Source organism: Rhinoderma darwinii, chromosome 4, assembly GCF_050947455.1.
Source record: "Rhinoderma darwinii isolate aRhiDar2 chromosome 4, aRhiDar2.hap1, whole genome shotgun sequence".
Lineage (NCBI taxonomy): Eukaryota > Metazoa > Chordata > Amphibia > Anura > Rhinodermatidae > Rhinoderma > Rhinoderma darwinii.
Genome location: NC_134690.1, coordinates 340,715,491 through 340,738,996, shown reverse-complemented (window position 1 = coordinate 340,738,996; position 23,506 = coordinate 340,715,491). Strand labels below are relative to the sequence as shown.

General features: G+C 42.6%; 1 protein-coding gene across 1 annotated transcript; it reads left to right on the top strand.

Annotated features, from left to right (window-relative positions):
* The first annotated feature begins 686 nt into the window (after window positions 1–686).
* Window positions 687–22,407, top strand: MTRF1L (mitochondrial translation release factor 1 like). The gene is made up of 7 exons (XM_075864450.1): window positions 687–1,101; window positions 1,657–1,736; window positions 11,152–11,335; window positions 12,672–12,835; window positions 16,733–16,850; window positions 18,790–18,926; window positions 22,175–22,407. Exons 1-7 carry the CDS (start codon window positions 744–746, stop codon window positions 22,382–22,384), a joined length of 1,251 nt encoding a protein of 416 aa, XP_075720565.1. The 5' UTR covers window positions 687–743; the 3' UTR covers window positions 22,385–22,407.
* The last annotated feature ends 1,099 nt before the right edge of the window (window positions 22,408–23,506 follow it).

The window sequence follows — 23,506 nt, the reverse complement described above, 5'->3', positions numbered from 1 at the left end:
TGGAGAGAAGTGTATGATGCTGATTGGTCACTGATTGGTCAGCGTCATACACTTCTCTCCACAACGCCCACTTGGTGAAAAGTAAAAACACGCCCAGTTGGGCATTAAGAAATTAATTAGCATAAAGCTAAAATCGCTCCTAACCTGGTGAAAATAGATCGTTTTTCTAAAGAAAAAGCACTGCTGTCACCTACATTACTGCGCCGATCTCCTTATGTAGAAGATAGGGCACTTATAATGTGGTGACAGAGTCTCTTTAACATGTTGTTTTACCGCACAATGAACGCTGTAAAACTAAACCCAAAAAGCAATGACGGAATCAGATTTTTTTACCCATTTCACCCCACAATAATTTTTTTTTACCAGTTTCCCAGTACGTTATACGGGACAATAAATGGTGCTGTAATAAACTACAACTAGTCCTGCAAACACAAGCCCTCATACTGCTATATGGACAGAAAAAAGGAGGAAAAAGCAGAAATGAAAAATGATATGAGGTTAATGAGGTCACATCCAGGGACAAAAAGATGGACTCTGCAAAACATTTCTTTTGGTACTATGACATTATATTCATTTACTAACTTCAAACGAAGTAAATATTAGTTCATGTGTGCAAATACTTCTGCATTACCCAAAGATTGCCACACGGTGGCACACATGTGAACAACACACTGCGTTTTGCCAACCACAACATGGCGGCGCGTCATTGACGTGCGGGTTAGAGGTGAAAGTGCGAGCTAGTCATGCTTTTCAGTGTCGCCCGGTGTGTTCTATGCGGAGTTCGTACCGGCCCACGGAACGTTTGGGGAAATTGCAAAAATGTGATAAATAAGTGCTCTGTAGTGGGACAGCGAATCCTGGGGAGTCGGACGGTATCTGATAACGGCCATCCCCCACTCCAGGAGCTGATAAGGAGTGATGCCTGGGCGAGTTACCTGAGGCGTCTGGAAGAATGGGGGGCAGCGAATGACATGGGAGCCGTGGTACCTGCATCTGGTTCAGACGGGAGTCATGTGGCAGAGGTGAAGCGGGTGCTACCTGTACTGCGGGAACTGAGGGTCAAGGAGACCGAACTGCAGGAGCTACAGCAAATTCTGGCAGGTGGGCACTAACCCAAAATGATGCATTATCTAATACTGCAAGTCCTATAGCATGGCACCGTTGGTCGGTTACCCCGTAGCATGGCACTGCTGGTTGGTTAGCCCGTAACATGGCACCGCCGGCCGGTTACCCCGAAACATGGAACTGACGGTCAGTGCCCCGTGGCATAGCATGACCAGCAACATTAGATGGTCGGTCGTGCAATCGGTAGGTTCGGCTAACGTTCATCTAATGTGTATGGGCGCCGTAAGTTATTCGGGTCGGTGATGCTCTATAGGGCACTGTGGTCCCTCCAATTAGGGAAATGGTGGGGGTCTGAGTTCACAGTCCCCCTCGATATTATCTTCTGATATGTCCCTGTAATGGCGCAGATTCACATGTTTATAAGAACATCATCCAGTGGCCTAGAACACATAAAGGGGCACAACCCATCTCGTAGGTGCAAGTAACTATAATGGGCAAAGGCCGGAAATAGTGCAAAGGTAAAAAGTCATTTACTCCTCAAAGTCATCATTTCCATTTTCTTATTGTTCCTGTGCTTTTTCTTGTTTACAGAGGAAAGTGACGATTTAAAATCTCTGGCAACAACAGACATCGCGTCCTGCGAGGAGGAGATAAACCATTTGAAATACAAGGTGAAGTATGCCAAGAAATAGTTAAATTTTTTACAGCACAATGGGGTCAATTTTACAACAACATTAGTGAGATTTACACAAACTAGAAACCAATCAGATCTATGCTTTCACTTTCCAGAGGGCCTCTGAAAATTGAGAGCTGCGATGTCATTGGTTGACACGAGCAGCGCCTTCATTTTTGTGTATCTTGTTTTTATAAGTTTACCTAAATATTTGAATGATCTGGTGGGCAGAAAAGTGTGAGGTTCAAAAAAAATCATTACTTTTCTTCTAATAGACATTTTTCTAATTTACTCTTGACTCTTCTGTCCCAAAGCTCAGTAGGGGATGGAGAAGTAGTGGCATTATGTATTTACATTTTTTATTAACCCCTTCCCTCTTTGGCCGCTTTTGACCTTCCTGACAGAGCCTCATTTTTCAAATCTGACATGTTTCACTTTATGTGGTAATAACTCCGGAATGCTTTTACCTATCCAAGCGATTCTGAGATTGTTTTCTCGTGACACATTGGACTTTATGTTACTGGCAAAATTTGCCCGATACATTCAGTATTTAATTGTGAAAAACACCAAAATTTAGCGAAAAATTTCAAAAATTAGCATTTTTCTCAATTTAAATGTATCTGCTTGTAAGACAGGCAGTTATACCACACAAAAATGTTGCTAACTAACATCCCCCATATGTCTACTTTAGATTGGCATCGTTTTTTGATCATCATTTTATTTTTCTAGGACGTTACAAGGCTTAGAACTTTAGCAGCAATTTCTCACATTTTCAAGAACATTTCAAAATGCTATTTTTACAGGGGCCAGTTTAGTTGTGAAGTGGCTTTGAGGTCCTTAGATATTAGAAACCCCCAATAAGTCACCCCATTTTAAAAACTGCACCCCTCAAAGTATTCAAAACAGCATTTAGAAAGTTTCTTAACCCTTTAGACATTGCGCAGGAATTAAGGCAAAGTAGAGGTGAAATTTACAAAGTTCATTATTTTTTTCCAGAAATTAATTTTGAATCCATTTTTTTTGTACCACAGAATGTTTTACCCAAGAAATGCAACTCAATATTTATTGCCCAGGTTCTGCAGTTTTAGGAAATATCCCACATATGGCCCTAGTGCGCTAATGGACTGAAACACCGGCCTCCGATTCAAAGGGGCACCTGGTGGATTTTGGGCCTCCTTTTTATTAGAATATATTTTAGGCACCATGTCAGCTTTGAACAGGTCTAGTGGAACTAAAACAGTGGAAACCCCCCAAAAGTAAACCCATTTGGGAAACTACACCCCTCGAGGAATTTATCTAGGGGTGTAGCAAGCATTTTGACCGGCCAGTTTTTTTGCAAAAATTTTTGGAATTAGGCCATGAAAATGAAAATCTACATTTTTTCAAATAAAATGTAGGTTTATCTAATTTTTTTTCATTTCCACAAGGACTAAAGGAGAAAAAGCACCATACAATTTGTAAAGAAATTTCTCCCGAGTAAAACAATACCCCACATGTGGTAATAAACGGCTGTTTGGACACACGGCGAGGCTGAGAAGGGAAAGAGCGCCATTTGGCTTTTGGAACTCAAATTTAGCAGGAATGGTTTGTGGAGGCCATGTCGCATTTGCAACGCCCCTGAGGGGACAAAACAGTGGAAACCCCCAACAAGTGAACCCATTTTGGAAACTACACCCCATGAGGAAATTATCTAGGGGTACAGTGAGCAGTTTGACCCCACAGGTGCTTTACAGAACTTATTGTAAGTAGGCCGTAAAAATGAAAATCTACATTTTTTTCAAAGAAAATGTGGAAATGAAAAAAAAAATACCTAAACCTACAAGGACTGAAGGAGAAAAAGCACTGCGACATTTGTAAAGCAACTTCTCCTGAGTAAAACAATACCCCACATGTGGTCACAAATATCTGTTTGGACACACGGTAGGGCTCAGAATGGAAGGAGCACCATTTGGATTTTGGAATGGTTTCTGGGTGTCATGTCATATTTGCTGAGCCCCTGTAGTACTAGTACAGTGGAAACACCCCAAAAGTGACTCCATTTGGGAAACTGCACCCCCTGAGGAATCATCTAGAGGTATAGTGAAAATTTTGATCCCAAAGGTTTTTTGCTGAATTAATTAGAATTAAGCCATGAAAATGAAAAATATTATTTTTTTCCAACAAGATGTAGTTTTAGATACACATTTTTTATTTTTTACAAGGAATAGAGAAGAAAAAGCACCCCAACATTTGTAAAGTAATTTCTCCCGAGTACGGTAACACCCCATATGTGGTTATAATCAGCTGTTTACGTATATGGGAGCATTCAGAAGAAAAGGAGCGGTATTTATCTTTTGGAGCGTAGATTTTTCTGGAATGGTTTGCGGACGCCATGTTGCATTTGCAAAACCACTGCTGTACCAAACAAAAGTGACCCCGTTTTAGAAACTACACCCCTAAAGGCATTTATCAAGGGATGTAGTGAGAATTTAGACTCCACAGGTGTTTTTCAGAAATGAATACGCAGTGGATTGTGCAAAGTGAAAATTGCAATTTCTCCACTGATCTGCCCATTCACCGCACAAGATGTTGTGCCCCTAGAGAATCTTACCCCATAAATTGTTAAGCGGGTTCTCCCGGGTATGGTAATGCCTTACTTGTGGCCATAAATTGCTGTTTGGGCACACTGTAGGGCTAAGAAGGGAAAGACCGCCATTTTGAGCATGGATTTTGCTTGGTAATAGTTCTGTTTGGTGTTTTGCTGGTATTTCCGTTTATAATGTGGTGGCATATGTAATCTGTGCAGAGTATATCAGAGGTATATGTAATCTGTGCGGAGTACATCAGGGCATAATAAGAGGGTATAATAATGGGGTAAATAATACAATTCTCCATAGATGTGTGTTACGCTGTGAAGCGATCCGTTATGCACAGGCCGGTGTCACACTGATAAACGGTTTTCTTTCTTATCCCCCTTTTGTAACGTTCTGCACCTTTTGGGGACTTTTTCTCGTTCATAGTTTGGGAAATATTGCTGGGAAAGTTTTGCGCTGGTATAATACGGGCGCCCTCGCTTCCAGCTTATGTGCTATGTCCATTCCCTTTCCTAGTTCCTAAATACTAGGGCCCTGAAACTGAAGGAATGTTCCCCTCCGGCCTGCGCATTGAGATGTTTTTTCATCACCGCATTACTAGTGCCATAACTTTTTTGTTTTTCAGTTGATTGAGCGGTGTGCGGGCTTGTTTTCTTGCGAGACGGGCTGTAGATTTTATTGGTACCATTTTGGAACACATACGACTTTTTGATCACTTTTTATTTCATTTTTTGGTAAAGGAAATTACCAAAAACAAGCAATTCTGGAATAGTTTTTTATTGGTTTTTTCTCGGCATCCACAGTGCACCCTAAATTACATGTTAGCTTTATTCTGCGTGTCTATACGATTACGGTGATACCAAATTTATATAGTTTTTTTTATGTATTGCGGCTTTTGCACAATAAAATCACTTTTTATAAAATCATTTGTTTTCTGTGTCGCCATATTCTAAGACCCATAATTTTTTTATTTTTGCGTGCACGAGACGGTGTCAGGGATTATTTTTTGCGGGACGGATTGTCGTTTTTATTAGTACTATTTTGGAGTAAATGTGACTTTTTGATCACTTTTTATAGCATTTTTTGGAAGGAGATGTGACCTAAAAACAAAGATTCTGGCGCTGTTTTTCATGTTTTTTTTTACCGCGTTCACCGTGCGGGATAAATTACATAATAGTTTTGTAGTTTGGGTCGTTACGGACGCGGCGATACCAATTATGTATAGTTTTTTTGATTTTTACGGTTTTTCCCATAATAAAAGACTTACTATGGGAAAAAAGTCAGTTTAGCTTTATTTTTATTTGAAATGTGTGTGGTTTTTATTGTTTTACCACATTTTTATTTACTTTTTTTTACTTGTCCCACTAGGGGACATGAGGGCCTGATGCCCGATCGCTACTCTAATACACTGCACTACATACGTAGTGCAATGTATTAGCGCTGTCAGTTATTCACTGACAGCAAGCCTATGAGGACACGCCGCAGGCGGGTCCTCATCGGCTCCCGTACAAGGCAGACTCGGACGCCATTTTCTGGCGTCCGATTGCCACAGCAACCCAGCGATTGCGTCACTGGGTTGCCGATAGGGTGAAAACCTATCAGATGCTGCGCTCTATTGAGTGCAGCATCTGAGGAGTTAATCTGCCGAATCGGAGAATAGCACCGGTCCTGGCAGTTACAGGAGGGTGCCAGCTGTATAATACAGCTGTCACCCCGCGGTGATGGTGCCGGCTCTGCTTCTGAGCCCGCACCATCACTGCGCCGTACATATATACGGCGCTTTGCGGGAAGCATCTCCCGACAGCGCCGTATATATACGGCGGATGTCGGGAAGGGGTTAAAAATTATTTTTACTTTTTGAGATACAGCTGCTTTGTATTTTGTATACAGAGCAGCTGTATGGTGCCCTAAAACCTGAATCCGTCAGGGACTGACGGGTTCAGTTAAAGGGGGTCACGCAGGATCCACCTGCAATCGATCACATCTAAGGTATGGACTACGATGTGGTCGGTAACTGCTCGATCCTGTGTGTCAGAGACACGCAGAACCCGCTGACACGGAACCGTCTGTGTCGCGGACCTGACAGATACAGGTTTCAGCACTAGATACAGCTGCTCTGTATACAGGTTACAAAGCAGCTGTATCTCAAAAAGTAAAAATCATTTTTAATAAAAAGTATTTTGGAAGTTGCATCAAACCCACTGATAGACATTTTTATTTTAAAAAAAAATAAAGATTTCAAAGGTCTATGTACCCTTTAACCCCTTCCCGCATCATCATGTACATGCACATCATTGGAAGGGTCGTTTTCCCGTATTGTTATGTGCATGTACGTGATCGTGAGGGCACAGCTTCTGTGCCCGTATGGTCACTGCGGGAGCCTGGCTGTGATTGACAGCTGGTCTCCAGCTGCAATGTCTGGGATTATTGAAGCCTCCAATCTCGGTCGTTTAACCCGATAAATGCCGCAGTCACATTAATGTGGTTTGACAGAGGAAGGGGGCTCACCCTGTCAACCATTGGCATCCCGCAAACGCTGGCTGCCAATGGTTTGCCTTGGCAGTCGGGGCCTAATATGCCGTGCCAGACCTACAGGCAGTAAGGCTGGATTCACACGAGCACATTACGTCCGTAATGGACGGAACGTATTTCGGCCGCAAGTCCCGGACTGAACACACTGCAGGGAGTCGGGCTCCTAGCATCATAGTTCTGTACGATGCTAAGAGTCCCTGCCTCACCTCAGGACAACTGTCCCGTACTGAAAACATGATTACAGTACGGGACAGCTGTCCTGCAGCGAGGCAGGGACTCCTAGCATCGTACATAACTATGATTAAAAAACTTTTTGTTTCCATCCCCCCCCAAAAAAATATAATAGAAGTTAATAAGTCAAATGTACGCCAAAATAGTGCCAATGAAAACTGCACCTTGTCCCGCAAAAATTAAGCCCTCATACAACTACCGTATTTTTCGGACTATAAGACGCACGCAGGCTTTAGACAACAACTAGAAAAAACGAAATAATTTTTTCAGTTTCACCACATTCTGAGAGCCATAACTTATATTTTTCCATCGTTTGAGCGGTGTGAGGGCTTATTTTTTGCGGCACGAGCTGTCGTTTTTATTCGCACCATTATTTTGGCACATACGATTTTTTTATCACTTTTTTTATTTCACTCTTTTTAGCGCTATGGTGACCAAAAGACAAAGTTTCTGGGGTTTTACATTTTTTTTTTTTTATACCATTCATTGTGTGAGTCAAATAATGATATATTTTAATCGTTTCGGACTTTTATGGACTTTTAATTTTTTTTATTCTTATATTGTGCTTGAGGAAAAATGGGAAAGGGGTTTTTTACATTTTTACACTCCTGAAAATGTATCTAACTTTTTTTTTTTTTTTACACATTTTATTAGTTCCCCTAGGGGACTTGAACCAGCGATCATTAGATCAATACATGGATGAGTTACGGAAACTGCTGAGCTATGCGGTTTCTGTAACTCCCATAGCAGTGAATGGCAGTTACAGAATCAGCATAGCATGCGAGCTACACTGTTTCCGTAACTACTATTCAGTTCTATGGGAGTTACGGAAACTGCGTAGCTCAGCTGTTATTTACACCACATAGTGAACGGCGTAAATTGAAAACACAAAAACCAATGCTGGTATATAAGTTAAGTTTAATCCTTTATTTATTATATGTACCAAAAATTTGTGCCAAAAAAAAAAACAAGCCCTCATACGGCAATGTCGATGAAAAAAAGTAATGACTCTTGGAATCAGAAAATGAAAAAAAACGAAAAAGAATGCTTGGTCATTAAAGGGTAACTAAACTTTCAAAAAGCTTTTGACATGTTCTAGTGATAGGTCAGAAGTTTTGATCGGTGGGGTCCGAGCACGAAGACCCCCACCGATCTCTGAAATGAAGCTGCAGAAGCGCTCGGGTGAGTGCTGATCGGCTTTCCTTGGACCCCCCCCATCGGTCAAAACTTGTGACCTGTCGCTATGACATTCCAAGTTTTTTGAAAGTTTAGTTACCCTTTAAGGGCACAATAGGCCTGGTCGTTAAGGGGTTAAGATCTATGCCACATGGGAATGTTAGTGAAGTGGTGTAGCTATAGGTGGTGCATAGGTTGATGTTTGACTGGGCTGTGGTACTTGTAAGAGGACAACAATACTATAAATGAAGGGTAAATAGCGAGTTGTTAGAACGGATATGAAATTTAAAAAAAAAGCATTTATCGAATTTTGTTCCTGCCTGACTGTGCCCCAGTGCACAAAGACTTACCTGCCGCACACAGCCCTGACCTCAACCCCATCAAACACCTTTGGAATGAACTACAATGACGATTGTGAGCCAGACCCTCTGATCCAACATCCGTGTCTGACCTCACAAATGCTCTTCTGGATGAATGGGCTAAAATTCCCACAGACTCTCTCCAAAATCTTGTACAAAGCCTTCCCAGAAGGGGGAATTCACACGAACGTGTATTGGGTCCGTGCGGGCCGCGTGGTTTTCACGCGCCACGCACAGACCAATACAAGTCTATGGGGCAGTACAGACAGTCCGTGCTTTTTGCGCAGCGTTTGTCCGCTGCGCAAAAAGCGCGACATGTTCAATATCTCCGCGTATTTCGCGCATCACGCACCCATTGAAGTCAATGGGTGCGTGAAAACCACGCAGGTCGCACGGAAGCACTTCCGTGCGAACTGCCTGTTTCGCGCACCAGCTGTCAAAAGGATGAATGTAAACAGAAAAGCATCACGTGCTTTTCAGTTTACAAACATCCAAACGGAGTGTCTTTGAGATGAGCGAACCCGGACAACCGAACTTCACCGGTTTCGGCCGAACTAGTTTTGGCCGAACCCGGCAAAAAAATTTCCGGTACGCGACGTCAGGAGATAGTCACTGTCCAGGGTGCTGAAAGAGTTAAACTGTTTCAGCACCCTGGACAGTGACTTCCGATCACAATATACATGAATGTGTAAAAAAAAAAAGAAGTTCTGACTTACCGATAACTCCCGGCTTCTTCCTCCAGTCTGACCTCCCGGGATGACAATTCAGTCCAAGTGACAGCTCCAGCCAATCACAGGCCAAGCACAGGCTGCAGCGGTCACATGGACTGCGGCGTCATCCAGGGAGGTAGGGCCCGATGTCAAGAGAGGCGCGTCACCAAAGACGCGTCACCAAGGCAACGGCCAGGAGGGAAGTTCTCGGTAAGTACGAACTTTTTCTTTTTTTTTTAACAGGTTTCTCGATATTGTGTTCGGCATTCACTGTCGAGGGTGCTGAAAGAGTTACTGCCGATCAGTTAGCTCTTTCAGCACCCTGGACAGTGACTGACGTCGACTAGACTCCTCTCTATGATGGCGGCTGCGCGAAAATCACGCAGCCGCGCATCATACACGGATGACACACGGAGCTGTCAAGTGGTTTTTGCGCGCACAAAACGCCGCGTTTTTTGCACGCGCAAAAATGCAACGTTCGTCTGAATCAGCCCGAAGAGTGTAAGCTGTTTTAGGGTCGACTAACTCCATATTAATGCCCATGGATTATCATAAAAGCTTCTGTAGGTGTCCCAATACTTTTGTCTATATAGTGTATATATGCAAAGCAGACATTATCGATAATTTTTTTTAAAAAAGATTTAATATAATATAAAATATCGGAAATCAGTATTTGATGAAGCTTCCCTTTTAAAACAGGGTTGGTCATACAAGTATAAGTACAGTGGTTTGTATTTAATTTAGCTTGTATTGTACTAGTATTTAAAGTTGTTTTCCGTTGTCGGAAGTTGCGGCGTATCGCTAGGATATGCCATCACTTGCTTATCAGTGGGGGTCCGACTGCCCGGCCCCCCATGGATCCCAAAAATGTTCCCTACACAGTGATGCTACTGGCCACCCACTGTGCAGGGAACAACAAATGGCTCCATTAGGTTGGGTTCCCACAGTGCAATTTGCTGCAGATTTTGCATGCGTTTTTTTAAGTCAAAACCAGGAATGGAACCTAAACAGAAGAAATATATAAAGAAAGGCCTTGTAGGTCTGCTCTCCTGGATCCAATTGTGGTTTTAGCTTGCAAAATCTGCACTGTGGGAACCCAGCCTTAGGCCAGGTTCCCACGTAGCGTAAACGCTGCAGAATTCTGTGTGGAAATTCTGCAGCGTTTACAGTAGCAGCAAAGTGGATGAGATTTAGAAAATCTCATGCCCACGCTGCGGAAAAATAACGCAACATAAACGTTAATAACTTGACCTGTGGTGCGAAATTTAATTTATGGTGCGTTTTTGTTCATTTTCCGTTGAATTCAATGGGGATGCAAAACCCACAACAGAAAGCCAAGCGTTGCGTTTTTTTGGCATAATCACAGGGTTTACGCCGCAAAAATTGCAACGCCGGAAGAAATAAATTATCATACTTATCCAGAACGCCATCCTTCATGCAGTTCGGCCTCCTGGGGAGACGTTGCGTCCCATGTGACCGCTGTAGCCAATCACAGGCTGCACCATCACATGGCTTGAAACATCCAGGGAGGCCGGAGCGGACGTCTGGGGAGGGGGTAAGTATTAACTGCTTTTCTCCGCAGCGGCATGTCCTGCAGGTTCCAGGTCTGACACGCTGCGTGATTTTTACGCCGCGTATCCGTCCTGTGGGAACCCGGCCTTACTCTTGGGGTTTCCTGCACAGCGGGTGCCGTTGTGCAGGAGAAAAAACTGTCTCTTTGCTTTTGGGATTGGTGGGGGTGGCAGAAGTCAGACCTCCACCATTTAGAATGTTATTGCACATCCCTTAATGTTCCTTGCGTTTTACATTACTTTACCATTTTTATTGTACAGATGGCTTGGCTTTTAATTTCCAAAGAAGAAGCTGACGACTGTAATCTTATATTAGAGGTGACCGCTGGTGTCGGAGGACAAGAGGCAATGCTTTTCACTGCTGAGATGTTTGATATGTATCAATATTACGCCACCAATAAAAACTGGAGCTTTGACATACTGCAATATTTTCGCAGTGACTTAGGTAAATAGAGCAGTACATGTTTAACACTTTCATGACCGGCAATGTTTTGGGCCTTGATGCCCAGAGCAAAATGTTACCTTTTGGATTCTTGCATTCTAAAGATGATGTAATTTTTTTTTGCCTACCCCAAATTATTTTTTAATCTTTTTTTGTGCGGGACGCATTGGGCTGTTTTCATTTACGTTTAGGTCTAATATCAGTACATTTTGTGGGTCTCTGTAAGGGAAAAAAATCATTTTCTAATCTTTCATTTTTTTTGTTTTAAGGTAATTTACTGAATAAATTATGTTTACCCCAAAATGAAATCTTTTCTTCTCCTATGCATGGCGATGGCAAATATGTGTACTTGTAACGTGCAACATCAATATAGCACCAAAAACAGAAGTGTCTCCCTCCCTTAAACTTTAGACACAATTTCTGTACATGGATGATAATCATCCAAGCAGAGAATTATTTTTTTTAGTGAAGGCAAAAAAAACATATATGGTCGGGTTAGAACAGACAAAAATTGTTGACCGGGGGTAATTATTGCATATTTGGGATGACGTACATTCTGCGTGATCGGAACATAATGCCTGAACACTTGGCGGATGTCTCATATATTGGTGCTTGTGGGATCGGAGAGGTGTATGTCTTTTTCGGGGAGGGGTAGTTTATTCTTATTTTTTTACATTTTACTATATTAAATTTTTCTTTTTTTATTATGGGGCATAGGTTACCGTGGGACACATAATGTGCTTCCTTTTCTCCCCATATACAGTGATCTAATGGTAACAGCCCAATATATCACTGTTACCAGTGACTGATGATGCAGATCGTGATTTCTCTGCGTGCCTCAGAGCCCCCTCTGCACAGGGAATCCCTGTCTCTCTAATAATGTCATGTGGTTTGCTAGCAACCTCCCAAATACAGAAGCCGCGCTACTCCATTCGGGAACACAGCGCTCCATATGAACCATGTGTTCAGGGGTTTTTAATCACAGGGAACTGATTATTTCAGTTCCCTGTCACTAGAGGATTGGGGAGTCAGAATAATAATAATCTTTATTTTGCGCCAACGTATTCTGCAGCACTTTACAATTCAGAGGGAACATATACAGACCATATCAGACATTACATAGTGACAAAACTAATTAACAATCCAACCAAGAGGAGTGAGGGCCCTGCGCGCAAGAGCTTACAATTCAATGGAACAGCCCGTTCCTGCCAATGGCGGTACGTGCAAGCGCGCACAGTGCTATTACAGACCTCTTATAAATGAACCAGCTTCTGGCGTGGGTAGGAAGGAGTTTAGTTTTTTGTTGGCCACTTTCTAATGAATATTGTGTGTATTGCAGGAGGAGTGCGGCATGCTACTGCAAGTGTGGGTGGTTTTGATGCTTATAAACACTTGAAATATGAAGGTGGTGTGCACAGGGTTCAGAGAGTACCCAAGACTGAGAAGCAAGGAAGAATTCATACAAGCACCATGACTGTTGCTATTCTACCACAACCAAGTGAGGTAAGTTTTTTTGTGAATGAAAATGTAAAGAGGACATGTCCGATTTCTATGCTGCCCTGTCTGAGTAATGATTTTGCTATATTTGTGGTGTGCGGCCTGCACTGCACGCTTGGTGTCCAATGATATGCACGTTCCCACCTTCCGCCCTCCAGCAGCTGATTAACGTTTTTCCCTATTAGGCCTTGTTCACAAAGTGCAGAGTTTGCATGCAGTTTTTTTCTTTATTTAAGCCAAAATCAGGATTGAATGCAGGAGAGGAGACAATTGAAGGCCTTCCTTTTGTATAGTTCTTCTGGTTAGGTTCCATTCCTGTTTTTGGCTTCAAAAATACATGCAAAATCTGCATCAAATCTGCACTGTGTGAGCAAAACCTTACTGTAAATAGAGAGAAAATTGTTGATAAGCAGCTGGAGGGGGGGAGCATGCGTATCATTGGACTTCATTGGTCTGCAGCGCTGACTGTGCGTCACAAATACAACATAAATTCTCAGAAACTACTAAACATTAACAAATAAGTGACAGACCACTGAAATCAGCGTGTCTGCGATACATTATCCTGCCCTCAGACAGGGCAACATCATAATCTGCCAGATTAAGTTCATGCTCTGTTCCGTTTAGACAAGGGGTAAATGGGGCCGCACAAAGAAGAAAATTGAAGTTGACGGGCCGCATTACTTTCAAATATGATACAATACAAAATTATTGTTAATGAATTAGCTCTTTGAACTACTATAATAATATTACATTACTATAACAATACTACATTACTATAATAATAGCGCTAGGTTTAAACTTACCGGAAATTTGCGAGTTTACTCCACGTGTTTATTTTAACAATCCAGTTTTCTAGTTGAACCCGTTAGTGACCGGCCGATAGACTTTTTACGTCGCGGCATCGGAATAAGTAAACAGAGCAGGGAGCTGTCAAATCTCCCTGCTCTCAGCTGCCAGAGGCAGCTGGGGGCGTCCCTGCTCTGCCGGGTGAGATCGATATTAGTATCGATCTCACCCGTTTAACCCCTCAGATGCGGTGCACAATAGCGAGCACCGCATCTGAGTGGTTTTGGAGAGAGGGAGGGAGCTGTGAAATGTGAAAAAAATGAAAAACCCAGCTTTTCCCCTTACAAAATGCTTTACTATTAAAAAAAAAAATAAAGTTAAAAAGTTACACATATTTGGTATCGCAGCGTCCGTAACGACCCCGACTATAAATCTATTACATTACTTAACCCGCACGGTGAACGCCGTAAAAAATGTAATAAAAAACTATGGAAAAATTGCTGTTTTCTGTAAATCCTGACTTTAAAAAAATGTGATAAAAAGTGATCAAAAAGTCGCATCTACTCCAAAATGGTACCAATAAAAACTACAAGTCTTCCCGCAAAAAAAAGCCCTCATGTAACTGCATCGGCGAAAAAATAAAAACGTTACGGCTCTTCAAATATGGAGACACAAAAACAAATCATTTAGAAAAAAAAGCGTTTTTACTGTGTAAAAGTAGTAAAACATACAAAAACTATACAAATTTGGTATCGTTGCAATCGTAACAACCCGCTGAATAAAGTTATTGTTATTTATATCACACGGTAAACGGCGTAGATTTAAGACGCGAAAGAGTGGCGAAATTTCACGTGTTTTTCTATTTCCCCCCAAATAAAAGTTAATCAATAAATAATATGTACCTCAAAATGGTGCTATTAAAAAATACAACTTGTCCTGCAAAAACCAAGACCTTATACAGCTATGTCGACGCAAAAATAAAAAGGTTATAGCTCTTGGAATGCGACGATGGAAAAACTTAAAAAATGGCTTGGTCATTAAGGTCCAAAATAGGCTGGTCATTAAGGGGTTAAGGGCATGTCCACACGTAGCGGAATTGCTGGGTATTTTCCGTCTGGAATTGCGGACGGAAAATACGCAGCAAAATACAGTAGTAACAAAGTGGGTGAGGATTTAACAAATCTCATTCAAACGCTACTTAAAATTTGCAAGCAAACATTCACCTGTGTATTTTTCATACTGCAGCATGTCAATTCCTGCTGCAGAAAGTGGACTGAGTTTTCAGAGGAGATATCACCATCTCCCAATATTGAAAGAAACACTGCAAAATCCGCACCATTTTTTGCAGGAAATGGTGCGGTTTTTCCGCAGCAGAATTTCTGCTAGCTTCTGCAGAATTGTTGCAGAAGTATTCTGCAGCAATTCCGTTGTGTGGACAAGCCCTAAGTGTCGCTAAATGCAGTCTGGCTTCTCAGTTGGCAACGTTTGGCAGACACAAGAATGTCAAGATTGGGCAGCCCCTTTTTAGATAATGCCCCGGTGCCCTCTGTAGATACCCACACATAGATGGCGTCACACACAGGCCCACATGTAGATGGTGCCACCCCCCCCCCCCCCTATAGATGGCTCCATTGGGGCTCCCTCTTGGAGTGGAATCCCCAGCTAGAGCTTTGCCGATGCTCGAACCGGGGACTCCTGCTGGAAGAGCCCCTGAAGTCACTGTGCATATATGGACCGTGACGTCCGTGGATCCTCCTGGACCAGATTCCCCGGACAGAGCTCTGCCGACGCTCGGGCTGGGGATTCCTCTCCTGGAGGAGCCCCTGAAGTATATGGATAGTGACTTCAGGAGCTCCTCCAGCAGAGGAATCCCCGGCCCTAGCGTCTGCAAAGCTCTAGCTAACTACAGTGAAGGGGGGTGTAGCGCTGTCCACAGCATGGGGTGTGTGGGGCGCTATCTACAGGGGGCTGTGTGGCCATTGCTCACCTACCACCAGCGATCTAGCAGCACGGAAATGGTACTGCGCTCCTTCATGAAGGAGCACTGGCCTGCCCTCTCCTCTCTCGAGGGAGTTTCAGTTCCCCGCGGGCCGCAATTGACAGCCTCAGGGGCCGCATGCGGCCCACGTGTTTGAGAGCCCAGATTTAGACTTAAAATCAGGGTTTCAATTTGCTTGCCTTTTGTACTACTTATAGACAGCTCCTTGTCTTATTTGTTCGTATGTTGCTTATGGGGAGGGGAACCTTACTAGGGATTCATTCCTCTGGACGACTGCTAAGCATTCACTGAATATTAGTGGACCAACAGACATTATAGGCCTGTTTAACCTGGCCAATTCTATTCACGATTCGCTTGTTTCCTAACAATAGTAATGATAATTGTCCAGGGGAAAAGAACTATTAAAATCCTTATCAGCGACATTTACAACTGCTCTTTTTACCCAGCGCACTGCTCTCGCATTAGCGGTCTCTACGGCCTGAAGTAAACGTCTCCCCACCAGCAATAAAGGATAGTAATGATGGAAATGTCCATTACATCCTCGGCAATGGTATTACAAACCACCAATCATTCGTCAGTGATTTGAACATTTGTTGCAGAGAATGCCTATTGATTTCTACGCTATAACACTTCTATATCTTTGTAGGCAATCATAATTGCAAACCTCTCTCCCAGCTCTGATACATTGTAGCAACCCCAGCAGCTGTGTGAGCAGAATGTGGTCACTGCTAGTTCAGCCTGAAATATTTTCGTTTTCTGTCAGCAAAGATTTCGAAACCGATAAGTAATTGAAGCAAAGTGTATATTAGAAAGCTGAATAACCTTTTATGTTGGTGAATAAACTGTATTTGTACAAAACCATTACAGTACTGATTGAGGGGTTACCCAGGCCAGAAGGTGAGTGCTTGACGGTCCGCCAGATTGAAAGCCTACTGCAAACCATGCTTTTTATGACCTGCAAGAAAAATATAAATGATGACAATTTGTTTTATTAGCTAAATTAAAAAGCACGAATAACATTTTTAGCAACAAAGAGAGAGTATGAGAAAAAGGCTGCGGCTGCAGCTGCTTAATTGTCAACGTAATAAAACAAAAGTCTTTCTGTTCTCTTTCTGCAGATTCATTTAGTGATTAATCCCAAGGATTTACGTATTGAAACAAAAAGAGCAAGTGGTGCTGGAGGACAACACGTAAATACTACTGACAGCGCAGTAAGGATTGTTCACATACCAACTGGTAGGTGATTCATGTCATACTAGATAGTTGTTTATTTGGTTTTATACTTTATTTTTTCAGCATTACAATATGTCATCCGCTGATTTTTATTAGTAAATCGGAATACAAAAGTCATTTACCTGTATGTTTTTTTGTTTGATTTTGAAAAAGAGGACCTGTCACTAGGTTGTATAATGCAAACTGTTTATCTGACCTAAATTCCGCTGTCTCCGTGACTCCAGCACAGGTTTTTTTTTTTGTTTGTTCCAGGGCCTACGCAGTCCTGCGATATGGCCCCCCTGTTGTATTGGCGACCTATATGCTAATTTCCTGTGGTTAGCCAACAGGGCGTGACCTACAGGGATTCTCCAGATGTGGAGCCAACTTCACAGCCTCTGACGCTGTCCAAACAGCTTTAAACTGGGCAGGCACAGCTCTTGCTAGAACCTTATCTCGTGAGAACACGCTGGGTGAAGACTTCACAGCGGGTCTGAAGCTGCCTCACACTGATTGGACAGCGTCAGGGGCTGTGAGCTGGCTCCACTTTGGGAGAATCACTGTAGTTCACGCACTGTTGCCGAACTAAAAGGTATCCGCATATAGGGCTCCAACACAACCCAATGGGGGGGGGGGGGGCATATCTCATAAATAAATGTAAAAAAAATGGCACTGGAATCAGGTGGACATTGGGATTCGGGTCCGATAAACAGTTTGCATTATATGACCGAGTGACCGATCCTCCTCAAGGGTTTATCAAAGTTTTAACATTGATGGCCTATCCTAAGGGGCTTCACTGCAGTAGTGACACAGCAATGCTTTGGTCCATGTGGCTGTGCCTGCTTCCGGAGCTCTACCACATCAGTGGAAGAAACAGCCAGCACGCACGTGGACTACGACTACAGTGAAGAAGACCTAGTCCCTTCGTTCTGCTGTACAATTAGGTTCTTAGGGGTTGTACCTATTGCACAATCTGCCATCAGTGGCTGGCACTGTTACCTTGCGGCACTAGGTTTGAATCTTACTAAGGCCATCGCCTGAATGGAGTTTTATTCCCACTGTGTTTCACTTGGTTTCCTCTCGCAATCCCAAAATGTACTGATAGATTAATTTGCCTCCCCTAAAATTCGCTCTTGTGTCTGAAGTAGGTTAAATTTAGATTGTGAGCCCCATTGGGGACAGAGACTGAGGTGAATGATGACCATTTTTGTACAGCACTTCAGCGTATACATCAATCCAAAGAAGAGCTTAAAAGAAAAGGTGGCAAATCGCCATCCTGCATAAAATTCCTTTTTATTTCTGCTCATAAAATGTCTATAGACCAGGTGTAAGGGAGAATGATACCCGCTCCTAGAACAAAGCGAGGACTGTGAGTAGTGCCAACCTATTGACTTCCTTTTGTTTTACATATGTGATTGCACTTCAAGTATGTTGGCTCTACGCAGGCAACTGGAAATAAATGTCAAAATCTGGAAAAACTCTAAGGCAAAACCAAGGTTTGATCCTAAGAAGTGGATTTCATTTGGATCCACGTTTTGCTATATTCCTTTCTTCTCTTTAGGATCCACGCTTGGTTTTTAGCTATAATAAAAATCAAATAAAACTGAATCCAGCTTTAGGACATATTCATACAGGGAGTAAGAGAGACCGTGCATCATGAAAACACATATGGGTGTAAGGCTATAGGAGGGTACTGCAGTATGATTCCTATTGCATTTTTGTATTGTTGCCAATTTGATGTAATACTTTATTTTTATTTTAATAAACCACCGTTTTATCTAGTTATGACATTTTGGGGTGTTAAGATTGATTTACATCTTAAAAAAAAAAAAAAAAAAAATACAAAGTAAATTGTAATATGATGTTTTTCTGATTTGATGCGCTTGTGCTTACTGTGCATAAAGTGATTTATATGTACCTTGGTGGAATTAGTAATAGATAGTGATCTCCTTTTGTATTGCAGGCATGGTTTCTGAATGCCAGCAAGAAAGATCTCAAATCAAAAACAAAGACACTGCCATGAAAGTTCTCCGTGCAAAGCTATACAACGTGAAATTAGAAGAACAGGTTAATAGGAGACAGAACGCAAGAAAGATCCAGGTAAATGAACCAGAAAGAAAAATGTGTGGCTTAGGATAAGAGTCCATTATTGGTTAGTTGAAAGAGAATAATGATCTAGATGACACCCCAGTAAACCAACTTGCAATATTTCAATGCCTGTGCAGTCACGGACAGTAGTCCGCTATTCAGAAGGAGCTGGCAGCTGAACTCCACCCAGGCACAGGGTGAACCTACAAGATATTGGACTACCATTCTGAAACTATTCAGAGGTTGGGGAAGATTTACCAATCCTGTTTTAGACCGTGTAAACTTAGATCAGGCAGTCAGAAAATGCAGCAAATTTGGCACATCTTGCTAGCCGTGTTAGACACTCTTGTCTTCGCTTCCTTATACTACCTCTTAGTTGGCTAAGTTTACATGATTTTTGTGCCAAAATTTTGACTTTCCGCTAATTCACACACCCTTTTTGAGCAATATGCGAAAAGTGTCTAAAACCATTAAATAAATAAATATAGCGTGCAGAATACTGGCTCAATTTTAATAGTGAATCTCCCCCATTCAGTCACTTTGTAGACAAGACCACAGGTCAGACAAATAGGTTCACCAATAGTGAGGTAAAAGCGTATCTGCACTTGCTTATGCAAATTCATATATAGCAATTCCCTAATATTTTATTATTGTATTATTGGAGTCCATCCCCTAATAAGCAGGAGCAATCCAATAATAGAGCAAAGAAATTAAATTCCCCTCCGCTTCCTTGCAACTAATCAACAGACACGTTATTTTAGGAACCCATCCTAAAAGCCTAAAATGCTGTCCTGTATTGTTGTGGTGGACTCAGAAGGCAACAGTGGGCAATATGATTTCTCTGTCACTGCCCTATTTGATTATCAGATCACTCCTAAAGGAAGGGATTCCTAAAATAGAGGTATATTCGGAATAAAGGTGTTGAAAGTGGAGTCTAGAACTTTAAGAAATCTGTTGTACGTCCCTCCACTGCTGCAGTCTGCCAACATATTCCTTTTCCAAGCGTCCTTCCATAGTGAATGATGGTAGGACCTTTGAATGGTGAATAGCCTGACCAACCTAAAGGGAATCTGTTATGAGAACTTACCCCCCCCCCCCCCCCACCCATGAAGCCCCATTTCAAACTCAAGTGTCCTGGATTTGTGGTCCCGCTTAGCGAGTCTGCATAATGGGATGCTAAACAACATATAGGGCATTGTTTTCATTGGCGCCCTGAACAGGAGGATTACCTCATGGATTGTATTTCTTAGAGCAGTGGTCTTCTCCTAGGATAGGCCATTCATATCTTATCGGTTGGGGTCCGACTCCCGGCACCCCCGCTGATCAGCTGTTTTGAAGGGACCGCAGGGCTCGTACGCTCGGGCTACAATCACTTCAATGGGAGAATGCTGTAATACTATGAACCACCGCTACAAGTGGGTCGACGATTCAGTGTGAGCAGTAAAGGAAATGAAGGGGATGCAGCTCTCATATGAGCGCTGCGGCCCCTTCAAAGCAGTTGATCGGCGGGGGGTGCCGGGATTCAGCCCCTGACCGATCAGTTATTGATGTCCTATCCTGAGGATAGTCATGAATTTTTTGGGACCGGACAACTTTTTAAAGTTGTTTTAAAAGATATCATGCTGGGTATAGTTTAGTAAGCTCCATGGTGCCTTCTCTGGGATAACCCTTGGCAGATCCCAGCTTTACCAACTTGTAAAATCTTCAGTACTGTATTCTTGTCTCTGCGTAGGGTCCATATGTAGTTTGACTGTATCTCGGGAAATAGGTGCCCTACAGTAAGCTCCATGTCACCTGCATACAGACCCTAGGTAGACCTTACTAAAGATTTTACACGTCTGAAGCTGGGACTTGCTATGGCTACACAGATGAACACAGACAAAGTAGAATGGAGCACAGTAAGGTGAGATCAGCCCTCTTTTAATAGGTGCTTTAAACTTTATTTAAATCATATACACTATGTGGACAAAAGTATCAGAAACTTTACACCTATAGCAGCTTTTATGACCTATTCTGAATCCATAGGTATTAATATGTAGTTGGTTCCCCCTCCCCTCACCTTTCCAGCTAAAACCGCTTCCACTCTTCTGGGAAGGCTTTTTACAAGATGTTGGAGTGTCTGTGGGAATTTTTGCCCATTCATCCGGAAGATCATTTGTGAAGTCAGACACTGATGTTTGGACGAGAGGGCCTGGCTCACATGCTCCGTTCTAGTTTATCCCAAAGGTGTTCGATAGGGTTGAGGTCAGGGCTTTGTGTGGGCCAGTCAAGTTCTTCCACATCAAACTTACCCAACCATGTCTTTATGGATCTTGCTTTGTGCACTAGGGCCTAGTCGTGCTGGAACAGAAAAGGGCCTTCCCCAAACTGTTCCCTCTAAGTTAAAAGTATACAATTGTCCAAAATGTCTTAGTATGCTGAAGCATTAAGATGTCCCATCACTGGGAGGGGACTAGGCCAACCTCTGAAAAACAACCCCATAGGATTGTCCTTCCTCCACCAAATTTTACAGTTGGCGCAATGCAGTCAGGCAAGTAACGTTCTCCTGGCATTCGCCAAACCCAGACTCGTCCATCAGACTGCCACATAGAGAAGCGTGATTCGTCACTGCACAGAACACTTTTCCGCTGCTCCAGAGTCCGGTGGTGGCATGTTTTACACCACTCCATCTGACGCTTGGCATTTTGCTTGGTGATATACGGCTTGCATGCAGCTGCTCGGCCATGGACGCCCATGCCATGAAGCTCCCGACGCACAGCTTTTGTGTGAATATTAATGCCAGAGGTTTGGAACTCTACAGCTTTAGAGCGAGCAGAGCGTTAGTGACTTTTATGTGCTTTGCGCCTCAGCACTCCGCAACCCCACACTAAGTTTACGTGGTCTACCACTTCGTGGCTGAGTTGCTGTGGTGCCTAAACGCTTCAACTTTGCAATAATACCACTCAGTTGATCGTCTGAGATCTAGGAGGGAACAAATTTCACAAACTGACTTGTTGCAACGGTGCCCTCCTATTACAGTGCCACGCTCCAATTCAGTGAGTTCTGTAGAACAATCTATTCTTTAACAAATATTTGTAAAGGCAGACTGCATGGCTAGGAGCTTGATTTTATACACCCGTAGCAATGGGACTGAATAAAACACCTGAATTTCATGATTAAGGGGTGTGGCAATACTTTTTGCCCACGTAGTGTATGTAATTGCTGCTTGTCTTGCATGTTTGACCTGTATGTTCTCATATATTATCAATGGCTTTCTCTAGGTTGGTACAAAAGGAAGGTCAGAAAAAATTCGAACTTACAACTTCCCTCAGGACCGTGTTACAGACCATCGGATTGGCATGTCTTTGCATAACATTGAAGGATTCTTATTTGGTGATGAACTTTTAGATGAGATGATTCAGGCTCTAAGTGAATTTTCTGATTGTGAAAATCTCATGGAAATAATTGAATATGCAAACATTTGTAAATAAAGGTGCTGATAGTAACTTTTGTATTCCTTAGGCTCCTGACTTTGTACTTTTTTAAACGTAATTTTAAGAGTTGTGAGATAGTTTTTTTTTTTTGTAATTTCAACGCAAGTTTGCTTGTAACTATTTCAGGAATCTGCTACCGCTAATATATGGTGTTAGAGTATTGTAATGTGTAAATGGGCCTGAAAGGGTTTTCTCATCAAGACAACCCCTTTCCATATGTTCTATTAGGGCATATGGACATTTATAGAGGAGGGTCTCCCCGCTTGAAACTTCTCCTTAATCAGCCAGAGCATAGCAGTACTTCAGGTCGGTCGCTATTCCGTGACCTGAGCCATCTGCTTCCAGCTCTAACTACTGCATACCGTTAAAAACATCCAGCAGCTGATCGGTGCGGGTCTGGGTGTCAGACCCGCACCGATCATATACTGATGACCTATCTGGTGGATAGGCAATCAGTTGTATAGTCATGGACAACCCCTTTAAGAGATTCTGATGACGTTCTGTGGATTCAAATCATTCAAGTCAAAATTCACACAAACACAAATTTGCCACTGTTCAAGCCAGTTAGGATTTAGATGATGTACTTGGGGATTTAGATCTCCACATGATCTCCATGACAAAACTGCCTCTGACAGGATTTCTTGAAATTACTAGATTTCTATCTCAACATAGAAGATATTTAGAAATATTTTCACATATTTAACCCCTGGACGCACCGGTACGTCCTGTATTGCAGTGCTTTAAGGCCCCGGGACTTAAAAGGACAGGGTGACAGCACTGTGCCATCAACTGTTTATGACAGTTGAGCGGCACAGTAAGATGGCAGGGGACCAATCACTGCAGTCCCCGGCCGGCTATCGCTGTAATTGGTCAGTCCCGTTAAAAAAAACTAACAGCCTTTTTTCACATGTCTTTTATTATAGGAAAAAACGGAAAACATAAAAAAAAGTACATGTGTTATCACCGCGTCCGTAACGACACTAACTATAAAAATATCACGCTATTTTACCTGCACGGTGAACACCGTAATAAAATAAACAATTCCAGAATCGCTGTTTTTTTAGTCACTACCCCACCCAAAACAGAATAAAAAAGTGATCCAAAAGTTGCATGTACCCC